Genomic DNA, 12,520 nt, shown 5'->3' with positions numbered 1-12,520 from the left:
ATCTTTACATCGTATGTTAATTTCCAGCTTTAGTTTATATGTTGGATAAAAATAAATAAAGGTCTTGTGGAGCCTGCATTGACCAGTCATATCTAAAGACATGAAGTCATTTGTTTACCCCAGTTTGCTGCATCCCTCAGGTCCTTAGGGGCCATGCTGCCACCTTGTGTGCACAGTGCAAACCAATACGTGACACATCAAAAATTATCCTGGACCGAGTTTTTAACAGGAATAATGTAGCTGTATTCTAACTGTTTTGTTGCACCGGAGCAACAGAGACCTACAGTAGCTCAAGTGTTAGCATACCGCTGTCCTCCTGATTGTTCTGCCTCAGTCTGCTGCAGCACGACACATGACAGGGTGACGTAATCCGTTAGAGAGTACCTTTGCTGAACCGTCCCCCCTGTGGCACATTTGTGAGACTGCCATCTTCACACATACTTCACACACACACACACCTACCTACCTCTGACTTCAAACAGATGGCAGAGTTAATGCGGGCAAGACTCCACAGATCATAGCAGTCAGCATATCCTCCTAATAAAGAGGTGTGTGTGTGTGTGTGTGTGTCACAAACAGCTGTTCTTTTCACAGCTCTGTGTGTGTGTGTGTGCAGTCAGCATTGTCACGTACAGCATGTGTCTATATTCACACACTGACGGTGTTTACATCTGTGTGCGTTCGCATCCGCTCGTGTTTGGGGCGTGTGTGTGTGTTAATCAGTTTCCAGGCTCCAGTTAATGAACTTTCCAGTTGGCCGTGCTCCATCTTTCACTGGGAGGGAGAAGCTGATACTGTAGATGCTTCTGAAAGATGTGACAAATAAACAGGCAGCTGAAGCTTTTGTTTGACTCTGATAATAACGGAGGAGAGGATATTAAATCAGTCTTTCACCTTTTATTAAGGTTTAGGCTTCTGATTTAGTTCATTGTCTGTTTTGTTTACATCCTGTTACCTGTATTTTCTTTGCTCTCTGATATTAAATGTCCTTTTCATACATGGATAGATTTCATAAGCACTTGCTGTAAATAAACATAGATAACACAGTATTTTAAATATACAAGACAAATCTTTAAGTATAAAGGAATAACTCAACACACACTGAGTCTCAGCTTTTAATCGACCAGATTCTTGATTATATGTTTGGAATAATTTACTGTTAATTCAGAGCAAACATTGTAATGAACTCAAGCAACTTTAAGAAAATACATAAAAGCATTAAACACTTTTCTGATGATTTAAAACTTTTGGTAATAACCAACTGTAATCATTCATGCACCTACATTAGAATTTATGTTTGTATAAATAGTTTTTCTTGTCATTAGACTTGTAATGGCGTTGCTGACTGCAGCGAACGACGTCTCAGTGGGAAATTCATTTCTGTGGTGTAATGTTTGAAGTCATTAACCCCGGCCCCACGTCGGCATCTCTCTCCGTCTCTACCTCTCCCTTCGACCCGGTGTCTCTGTTTGTCTCTCTCTAATGAATCCTTAATGACTCTCTCTCTCTCTCTCTTGCTGTGGACCAGAGAGAAATGAAGTGTATTTCTACCTGTCAGGGTGAGGAGCACACAGTTAAATGTTTAATGGTTAGTGCCCAAGCTAACAAGCAGCTGAGTCAGGAGTCCACTCACCTCCTGGGATACAGCTAATTATAACTGTGATGGGAAATGCTGGCTCATGTAAATGTGTTTGATATGATTTAGACGGAGTTAAGTAGTTTAAAATAAAGAAAGAAAGATAACAGGATACAGTAGATAGTTTTTAATGTGTATAATAGGCAGTGCAGGAAAAAGTGCTCTTTAATTTCAGCATCTGGTTATACAGACATTCACATTTGTATATGAGTGAATGATAATATGACTCATATTTTAATGAATTAAAACAGTTTCCCGTCACATATAATTGACGTAGACATGATATGATGGACAGACTGTTAAACTGATTAAAAAGGATCATCTGTCTGACTCACAGACCGCTGCGACCGTATGACGAACGACAACCTGAACCTGACTGACAGTTGAAACGTCTAATTATTTCCTCCTTCACCGTAGGAGGAGAAGGAGCAGCTGATCGAGTACCGGAGTACGGTGGCGAGCCTTGTGGGTCGGGCCAAGACGGTGGTGCAGCTCCGCCCCCGCAGCGCAGAGAGCACCCTGGGAACAACCACGCCCATCAAAGCCATCTGCGACTACAGACAAATAGAGGTATGAGACTCATCATATATTATATTTCATGAAGTGTTAAGTGCATGTTTCTGTTCTCTCGTCCTGTAAGATTCTGGAAATTCTTTGTATCTAGTCGTGCAAAAAATAAGCCGCTCCTGAAAGTTCAAGGATCTCTATGACTACACGGACAAAGTCGTCCCAATATGTGCATACACTGAGCTCACCACTGGCCTCACCGCTCTTATTGTTTGAACCCTCACCACCAACCGCCTCCTCTCTGCTCTGCACTTCCTCTCCAAGCCCCCGCCACAAACCACGACTACTTTGTGGCTGCTCTATTTTAGCTGCTTCTTCCACGCTGTGAATTTCAGTGTTTTTCTTCTTTAGATTGATCACCATGTCAACACAAACTCTTCTCTCAGCTTAGGTGGTCCGTATTGATGAATAGACTGCAACTGTAGACTTTTTTTTTTTTTTGGTTACACTTCATTTTAACTGGCAAGTGCAAACAGCAGCGCTCAATTTAGAATAATAACTATCATCCGGAACATATTATTGACATAGTTCTCACAATAGATGAGCTTTTTACTTTGTTCTCCTCAGAAAACTGAGATGCGCTTTGTCTCTGCGACTTGAATCTTTATAAAAGCCCCGAAATAACCACAAGACACTTTGAAGTAAAGAAACGATTGAGAGGAGAAGTGAAGTTGTGGATTGTTTTTTTTCCCCCTCAGTGGCTCTTTTATATACTGTAACACTCAAAGAAACCGGTGATTTTTCTCTCTTCATCTCACTCTCTGCTGTGATGTTCTCCGGGGATCTAGAAACCAATCAATTATACATCCGCCTCATCCCCTGTGCGAGTTCATTTGAAAAGCAGCACCCAGCAGCACTTCACGGACATGCAGGTGCCTCTTATGCTGCTATTTTAGTCTGCAGCGGTATATTCCTCTCAGTCAATCTGCTCAGTGAAGCGAACTGTATTTGAGGTGTTGTTTCCAGGTAAAGGAGGAACGTGGTTTTTGTCTCACCGCATCACTGATTTGAATTAAAAAAAAGCAGAATGATGCAAGCTGCCAACGTTATTCTAAAATAAAGTAGTGTGTGCTGATATTCATCAAACTTCTGGACAAAGTTGCACATTACCAAAAGTAATCTTTCTCTCCTTCACTTTCCTGTGTCTTCTCCTTTCTCTCCATACCCTCATGTACCTCTCCCCTCTCACTCCCTCCTTTTCCTTCTCCTCCTCCTCCTCCTCCTCATCTTCTTCCCTTCCTCTCGTCTGTCGGCTGGGCTGGCAAGACAAACGTTCAGGTATAGCTGCCTATATTCTCCCTCTCTCACCTCAGATATTCTTACACTGCACACACTATGCTGTGGTTGCGCCTCTCTTTTCAGCTGATTTCAGGTACAGTTTTGCAGTTAGTGATTATAATCTGTGGACACTGATTGAGATCTACTCTGGTAGGTTTCTTAAAGTAAAATTGGCTGGACAGAATGTGTGTATGATTAGGAAAAATATTGCAAAGGCTTGAGAAAATGTAGTCATCTCAAAGAGAAGGAAACTCAAAGAAATAGACACCTCTTTATATTATATTTCATTAATTTTCTCTCTGTGTCCCCACTGTTCTCTTAGTGTCCTCTTGAACATGCTAATAGTTTCACATATAGATTAATATGGTGGGCACACAAATGATTCTGCATTTATTTGCAGTTTTGTTACAGAGAACTTCACCTGATTTTCTTGAATACATTGCAGTTACATTAACAAACAAATCTTTAACAATGAAAAACTTAATGACAGTCAGAAGCAGCACCGTAACTTCATGGTATTATGAACGGTGACGCAACTGTGATCCACTTAAAAAAAAAAAAAAGTGAACAAACTATATAATCAGTGACTAAAAATCTTCAAACATAGTGAAATTTTGTACAGATCCAATGATTAAGAGGGTTAAATTGACTTGGAGTTCTATGAAACATATTGAAAGGTTTAGCTACAACAGCATGATGAGATAGACTGAGATCAGTGGATAAGAGCAGGTGGCAATCACTGAGCTGAACTGAACTGAACTGACTTTAACACCATCAGTGCCTTCCGGGTTCATTCAGTCAGCCGGACGATTAAAAAGTCACAGCTTTAAGCTTTATTTACATTTCATATAGTGACTGTATACGTGCATAGCCTTCCGTTAACTGATGTATTGATATGTGTGTGCAGGGAAGGGGTGAGAGAGGGTGGTGGGTGAGGGAGGCGATACAGCTGTAACCTTTTATGTGCAGCCCTAAAACATTTCCCAGCAGTCATGGCTTCGCCTTGTGTGTTTATTTTTAAACTACACTGAATTTGCCAGCTTCTAAACTCTCGTCTTGTTTTCCTCTTGCGCTGGGTTTCTTAAAATCACCAGGTCAGTAAGGTTGTTTTTTTTTTTTAACTTTCTGCACGGGTGAATTTGTGAAATCCAGCCCAGGTGGGAATAAAACTCACTCTTGAGTTTGGAAAATATTGCTGCTTTCACAATAAAAAACTTTTTGTTTAAAGGTGTAAATCAACTTGTGTGGCAGGTTCTCTGATATAATATCATTTTTAGGGCTTCTGCTAACCTCATGAAATCCATAAATGTTTGCATTTTTTGTTGCTATCGGCTTTCGGTTTACATTTTGTTTCTTCTCTCCCCCTGATTCACCTCCCTTGCTTTCTTCCTCTTTTCTATCTCTCATTTCACATCATTTAATCTGTTTTATCATCTCATAACTTCCTCTACCTTTGTACTACACTGATATCACAATCCCTCCTCCTTTCCCCTGTAATCGTTCTCTGTCTTTCACTTCTTCATCTTGCAACCTTCATCCTTACTCGCACTGCTCCTAACTTCTCTTTGTCCTCTGGTCTCTCGTTTCCACTATCCATCGTCCCGTAATCTAATCTCCATCACGCTTCATTTCTATTTTCCTCTTTCATCCACCATTTGTGCTCCGTCTATCCCTCTCTCTCTCTCTCTCTCTCGCTCTCTATCTGTCTTTACATCCATCCCGCACCCCTTGCATCCTCTCAGATCACGATAACCCGAGGTGAAGAGTGTGTGCTGGAGGACAACTCTCAGAGGACCAAATGGAAAGTGATCAGTCCCACAGGGAACGAGGCCATGGTCCCCTCGGTGTGTTTCACCGTCCCGCCTCCAAACCAGGAGGCCATTGACACAGCCAGCAGGTGAGATACATACTAGAAACATAACACGGAGCTGGATTAGTGTTCAGGGGTGTTAAACATTAAAGTGATTTGTATCGTAGTAGAATTTAAAAATATATTCATGCTGTGGCTATTCTTTCTGTGTGTGTGCAGGACAGAGCAGTTGTACCAGAAGGTCATGTCTCTGTGGCATCAGCTCCATGTAAACATGAAGAGTGTGGTGTCCTGGCACTACCTGCTCAAAGACGTCAGGACTGTCTCCGGATGGAACCTGGACTCGGTGAGACTCAGCGTGTGTGTGTGTGTGCGCAAGTGGCAATTGGTCCATTATGTATAATTTCAAGGAGGAGGCATTTCCTTTCCTTTTTGTTTGTGTTCTGTATCAGTCTGTTCTATTTGGTTCTTTTCTACCCTGTCGTTCCTGTCCTCCTCTTCTGCTCTGTCGTACTTACCTTCTGCCTCCATGTCTCACCTGTCAGGTTCGCTGCCAGTCTCCGACAGAGCGGCAGCAGGTCCTGGATCACCTGGAGTCTCAGTTGGCCGATTTTCTGTCTGACAGCAAAGAGAGCTCTCTGTTCACACCGGCCGAAAGGCGAGAGCTGGAGACGGACGTTCAGCAGGCCCAGCAGCACTGCCAGGATCTGCTGCTCAACATGGAAACCGGTGAGACAGGATGGACAAACACGCAGCGCCTGACGCATACACTCCTTTTAGACACAGTCCAAACTTCCCACCTGCCTGCCATGAAATGTTTGAAATGATAATATTTGTCTCTGCTGAACAGTACACACTCTTGAATGTTGAGGTCAGTTTTTACCTTGGGAACACATATACTGTGATGAAAAACTTATTTGACCACCTGTTATCACATGACCAAAATCCTGTACTTAATTTAAGCAATGATGTTAGAACAGAGGCAATAATAAGGTATGACACTAAAGTAAATGTCTGTAATAACTTCTCTGTCACTCTCTCTCTCTCTGTCCAGTGGAGAAGGACGAGTCAGTCTCTCGCTCGTACCTGTCGGAGCTGCAGAACATCACGCTGCGTCTAAACGAGGCTGAGAAGAGACTGATGAATGCAATTCAGACTCCGCCCCCCAGCCGGCTGTCAACAGACAGCCTGGACAGCACGGTCCAGATTGCAGAACAAGAGGTCGGTTTGAGTCCCATCTGCTGTTTACAACAGTCAATAAACACCCTTTACTAAGTTAATATTAACTTAAACAAGTTAATATTAAGTTAAATAAGGACCAGCAGGATAGATCTGGGTGGGAGAAGTGAAAAAGCAGCACTTGCCCCTCCTTCATTACCACCACAGAGGTGCCCTTGAGAAAGGCCCTTAACCCCAGCTGTTCCAGTGGAGCTGCTCAGTGGCCAGCAGATCAGACTGTGGTTGTACTGGGCAGCTCCAGGTGTGAATGTGTGTAACTGTGTGAAAATGTTCAAGACGTTCCTGCAAAAGAGGCTTCCTCTCAGTGAAACTTCCCTGAATAAATAAAGGTTAAATAAAAAATAATAATAATATTGTTCTTTGAAATGACTTTTTATATCATTTACAGAATTATGTCTTTCAAGTTTTTTGGGTGAAATTTAAATTGGTTAATGAAAAATGTATGCTTGAATTGAATTTATAAATATTGATCAGAAAGGTTTTGATTTTAAGTAGAGCATTGTGATAATTTTGACTGAATCAACTTGATTTTTTTTTTAAACTCATATCTTTTGATCCACATTTAAAATCAATTCCCTTTGAGATACTGTTTACATTCCACTTTTTCCTTTATCACTCACAGCTTACTGACAGTAATCCTCTTTGTTGTGCAGAAGCTGCAGTCAGAGCTTGACGCCCTGCGCTCCAGTTTGGGAGACGTATCCCGTCGTTGCGTCAGTTTCTTCGAGGAGAAGCCGTCGTCGTCCAGCATTCCTGTCCTGCGGTCTGAACTCACTCTGGCCGTGGAGAAGACAGACAAACTGCACAACCTCTCATCCGTCTTCCTAGAAAAGTTAGTGGGGTTTTTTTTCTCCTAGCATATACAAACATCCTGTTTTTTGGTAAACTCATGAATATGCATGAATCCATGAAAGTCTCACTTAAAAAATGTATGATTTAGAACCTCTCTTTACCTTTTGCCTCCCCCAGATTAAAAACAATAGAAGTCCTGATGCATTGCCTGGAGGAAGCAGAGAGCCGGGTCAGGAAGTACGAGAGCAGACTAAGTGAAGAAGACATTGTTCCTGCTGACACAACGGCCATTCAAAACCTCAGAGATCAACTAGGGGTAAGGGACACACTTTCACTTAAACATGTCGCCATTTAAAGGAAAAAATTCACGTCGTAAAGCTGTTTATCCTTATCCTCCATCCTCTTCTCATCCCTCTCCAGAAGTGGAAGGCTGAGCTCGCTGAGCAGGAGGGCATCTTCCAGTCGCTGCAGTCGGAGGTCGGTCGTGCCACAGAGGTGGGGTCTCAGCTGAGCAGGCTCCATCCAGACCGCAGCCCTGAGCTGGATCGCTACCAGGAGAGAGCCAGTCAGATGGCAGACCGGTGGAAAGCAATCAAGAAACAGATCGACACACGGTGAGCAGGACACAAGGAAGACGAGGAATAGCTCTTACCTGTAGTTATTTAGAGAAACTCATAATGAGAAATCAGTTGGATACAGTTGTCATGCTTACTTAAACTTATACTTTACTGTTAATGAGTGCTTGCGTGTGTTAAATGTTCCGGTTTTCTTTTCCTGTTTGACTCCAGACGGACAGATCTGGAGGCTCTGGGCTCAGTTCTGCAGCAGTACAGAGACGGTCATTCTGCTCTGGTCAAGTGGATCGAAGAGACGACAGAGAGACAAGAAAATACACAACCTGGACAGGCAGACAGCAAAGCGCTGTCTGAACAACTGGCCCAGCAGACGGTTAGTAACACTGATTTAATCGACTTAAATCTGTAGATTTATAAATCATGTCCGAATGGATGCTTACCTGGACAATAATAAAATGCAATGGACTGATTCTAAGAAATGATTGAGTCAGTCAGTAATAGAGATATTGATTTATGTGGATAAAATGTTGTATAGTGGGGAAAAATATTATTAATTTACTCAATGTGATTGACTTTTATTGATTATATGTTATTTTTCTTCTTCAGGCATTAGTAGCTGAGATTGAACAGAACCAGACCAAACTAGATGAGTGCCAGACTCACTCCAAACAGTACTGCACCTCAGTGAAGGTAAGAGACTGTTTGTTTTTATATACAGTATTTCAAATATGCAAAGTAGTATTTGAAGATTTTTATAGTAAAGAGAGAGCGAGATGTATCGTCAACCCCCTTTGATTATGCACCATCTTCCACCCCACACCCACTGTTCTGGACCTCTGACATTGAATACAACTCCGATGCAGACCTTTGTAATAATTACATGTATTAAGATTGCAGAGCTGCCATTTTTATCTAATTGTATCCCACCATGCCTGTATCCTGTAGGACTTTGAACTACAGCTGATGACCTACAGAGCCTTCGTAGAGTCTACACACAAGTCGCCTGTCAAGAGGAGGAGGATGCACTCTTCTTCTGACGCCATCACTCAGGAGGTAAGGATACAGATGCTGGTTTACTATTTTGATTGATATCAGAAGATTCTTGATAAATAAATTGTTTGGTTTATTGTTTTTGTCTGAATATAATTACCCATGCAGTAACTGATGTACTGTAATCACTTCTCGGTTTGTCTCTCCAGTTTATGGACTTGCGCACGCGCTACACAGCTTTGGTCACCCTGACAACCCAACACGTAAAGTACATCAGTGATGCACTGAGAAGACTAGAGGAAGAAGAGGTGAGTCTTTACTTTACTTTCACCATCAATTTCACATTAGCCTGGAATTTGAGGTCAGAATAAATCACTCTAAAAATATGTCAGCAATCAGCTAAATAGGTTCAGTTGTTTGAGTTATAGCTTACAGAGCTTTGTTTTAATATCTGCAGAAAGAGGTAGAGGAAGAGAGGCAGGCCAGGGTGGGCCAGGTTTCAGACCTACTGGGCTGGGTCAAAGGCCTCCAGGGACGAGCTGGGGGCCCCAACGCTGAGTCTTCACTTGCTGCTCAACAGGTACAACAGAAATCTGATATATTTTGGCTACACGCATTATTCTACAGACAAGCTTAACATCCATGTATACCAGTGGATCTGCTCAGGGCTGTTTGTTCTGCAGCTTGTAACTTTTTATATACTTGAACTAATGCAAAAAAGTATGTTTGCTGATTAACTGCTGATGGTGGTTGCTCTGTACTAAGCACATTATGCATGCATGTTTTCTAAAGGCCATCAGTGAACAACTAGCAGCCAAGAAAGATGAAGTGGCTGAAGCCATCAGGAGCACACAGGTCTTCCTACTTTCTAAACAGGCTAGCAAGTAAGTCACATGCATGATCACACACACATTTTATATACTTCCCAAACACAGACACCACACATACATGACTGAGAAACCAGTTTAGAACAACACACAGTACACATGCAGTACATGTAAACCTAGTCACCCCCTACATATACTGCACATAACACACTTTCTTGACATTAGGTTTTCACATAGCTGAATGCACACTATCTCTCATCCCTCCACCTGCTCTGACCTTCTCCTTTGTGTCCCATCCAGGTTGTCCCCAGAGGAGCGTGCTCATGTGGAAGCCCAGCTGGACGAGCTGAAGGCCACCTACAGCCAGCTGTGTGAAAGCTCCACCCAGCAGCTGCAGCAGCTGGAGCAGCAACTTGCCAAAGAGGAGGAAAGAAAGGTAGATTGGTTGGAGGGATGGGTTGAGACTGGGGAGGGGGTGTACAGATTTATGACCAAACGTATTCCGCTTACGCCAGCTTGAGAAAATGTAATTGTGAAGGTAAAATGTTACTTTGAGTCTGAATACGCTTACAAGCTGAGCTTAGTGTGTGTTCGTGCGTGGGCCAGCAAGAATGTGTGTGAGTGAGTGTATGTGTGTGTGTTGTACAGCATGTTGTGTATTCACAGTGTGTGCATTTTTGATAAACATCACCACTATTGAAGAATCTCACTCATTGACATGGTTTGTTTTAACAAACATTACAGACCCTATTCAGACGTGTATTCAGATGATCTAAAAATATTTTTTTGGCACTTTTCTTTGACCTCCTTCTTTTGCCATTTAAGGAGAAGTTGTGTAATAGAATAATTTGACAGATTAAAATGAGATAAAAGTGCAGCTGTAGCCTTCGTCATGAAACACTTCTGCAGCACACTTTTTTTTTTATGAAGTCTCTGGATGACAGCGTCTGAATTGGGCCTTAGCATGGAGTGTTCCACTGTCACATTGTTCTCCTAAAAGCCTGCAGTCATGTCATTAACTCTCCCCACCCTAGTTTTTGTCATTGTCATTATCATCATCATCAAAAAATACATCTGCTGAACTGCTGACATGGTTAATATATGGCCTTAGTGGTGCCGCACTAGAGCAGTGCTGCCCAAGTCATGCTAGCAGTTAGGTCAAAGCTGTACAGCTCTGCTTTTCATAGATGCATTGTTAGAAGCACAACCATTTTTAAATGAGATGCACCATCGCGTCTGACTCATCTCTGTAGCTACAAAATGGTATCATGTTACTTTCCTTTATGTAGTGGCAAAATAATACCACTGCATAAAGTCAACACATTTCATTTTAGCATTTTTCAATGTTTCATAATGTTTACCTCATATATACATGTACTTTACGCCACATACAATCACACATTCACAGTCAGCTCTCACTTTGTCATACGATTGTTTCTGTCCTGGTATACACACTATGATATGAATGTGTTTGAGAATTTCAGGTTTCAAGCAATCCTTGATGATAATTTGTGTGTTTTAACAACTGCAGCTCCTACTTGATTCCTAAGTGAATGTTGTATGGTTTTTCAGGGGACTGATTAAAACTCACTTAAGCGTAGAGATTTAAAAAAAAAAAAAAAGATTTTTAAAAGTCACTTTGGTTTAGAGTGTAAGTGCACCAGAGGCCAGCTATGCAAAAAAAAAACCCCACTTCACCATTTGAGCATGTTGTGTCCAGATCACAAGAGTGTGTGTGTGAATGAGATTTTATGTGTTTGTTCTAATGCATAATATTAATGTGTGAAACTTTAAACCAGCGTTTTGCTTGAAAATCACTAACAGCTGCCAAAGGAGAATTGTGGACATCCAAGCTCTGAGCCAAGGATCAGAATGAGAGATGGGAAAACAAAGCAGGACATTTATAGAAACCCTTAATCTGGAGCTGCTCTGTGTGTTAATGAGTTAGATTAGTTTACTGTTCACTTACTTTAAGTGGGAATCATAAAGTATCTCACAATACAATACGGTCACAATGCCTTGCTAACGATAATGAGTGATTATAATCTTATGTGATACATGGTGTATTGCAAGAAAATAATGCGCGTTAGAGGTATCTGTTTTTCTATGAAAAAATGCTATATCAATTATTCGTCCCACCCCTTGTCAGTCTCCGTTTAAAGGGATCAGACCCAGAAAGTCATAGTTTAATATCCTGAGCCTACAGTACTTAAGTTTGACGTAAGGTTAGCAGGAGGATTTAGTGTTAGTGCAGTATTAGGAATCAGAATGAAGAGTGGCATGCAGAATGCTAACAACCAGCTTCTCACCTGTTGCGCCTCGCTCTGCCGAGCCATAAGCTGGCCCATTAGTGTGTGTGCGCCACGGGACAAGCCCGTACGGTAAGTAGTGCTCGCTTTCTCTCTTACCGTTGCCTGTAAGTTTTTTTCTGACCTATCACTGATAGATATTTTATTCTCCTCTTCTTCTGAATACTTCCGTGTTCTTTTATGTGTCTTTTGCTTTCCTTTATTTAGAGCTTTTTTCAGCATTTTTGTTTCTGGAGGCTTTGCATGCTTAGTGCTTGTTTTATAATAGCAGCGGTAAGTATTAATGCGCTTTCTACTATAAGAGACATCTGAATATGGGAAAGTTACAATCAAATTCTTAATATGTACTAAATTTTAAAAAATAATTATATCATTTAGTTTTGTTGCCACTGGTTGTTGGTTTTCTTTTTCTGATTCTATAATCTTACTCTCCTGATAATACGCTATAATAGTATAATATAATACGATAATATAATAACATAACATTATGGCTCAAA

The 12,520-nt window shown here is 41.5% G+C and overlaps 1 protein-coding gene across 20 annotated transcripts in view; it reads left to right on the top strand.

Moving 5' to 3' along the window:
- The window catches only part of LOC137198389 (microtubule-actin cross-linking factor 1-like), a 236,432-nt gene that overhangs the window by 138,022 nt on the left and 85,890 nt on the right, over positions 1-12,520 (top strand). For all 20 annotated transcript variants that reach the window (XM_067612193.1, XM_067612191.1, XM_067612198.1 and 17 more), the window contains 15 exons: positions 2,054-2,206; positions 5,224-5,378; positions 5,511-5,637; positions 5,837-6,020; positions 6,346-6,512; positions 7,184-7,362; positions 7,500-7,638; positions 7,743-7,936; positions 8,111-8,270; positions 8,504-8,587; positions 8,843-8,950; positions 9,097-9,195; positions 9,345-9,467; positions 9,680-9,771; positions 10,015-10,150. In XM_067612193.1, the coding sequence (XP_067468294.1) occupies positions 2,054-2,206; positions 5,224-5,378; positions 5,511-5,637; positions 5,837-6,020; positions 6,346-6,512; positions 7,184-7,362; positions 7,500-7,638; positions 7,743-7,936; positions 8,111-8,270; positions 8,504-8,587; positions 8,843-8,950; positions 9,097-9,195; positions 9,345-9,467; positions 9,680-9,771; positions 10,015-10,150 (2,100 nt within the window). The remainder of the gene's footprint in view (positions 1-2,053; positions 2,207-5,223; positions 5,379-5,510; positions 5,638-5,836; positions 6,021-6,345; positions 6,513-7,183; positions 7,363-7,499; positions 7,639-7,742; positions 7,937-8,110; positions 8,271-8,503; positions 8,588-8,842; positions 8,951-9,096; positions 9,196-9,344; positions 9,468-9,679; positions 9,772-10,014; positions 10,151-12,520) is intronic.

This window comes from Thunnus thynnus, chromosome 15, assembly GCF_963924715.1.
Source record: "Thunnus thynnus chromosome 15, fThuThy2.1, whole genome shotgun sequence".
In the NCBI taxonomy this organism is placed as follows: domain Eukaryota; kingdom Metazoa; phylum Chordata; class Actinopteri; order Scombriformes; family Scombridae; genus Thunnus; species Thunnus thynnus.
The sequence above is the reverse complement of the archived record's forward strand: the minus strand, read 5'-3'. Positions and strand labels throughout refer to the sequence as shown.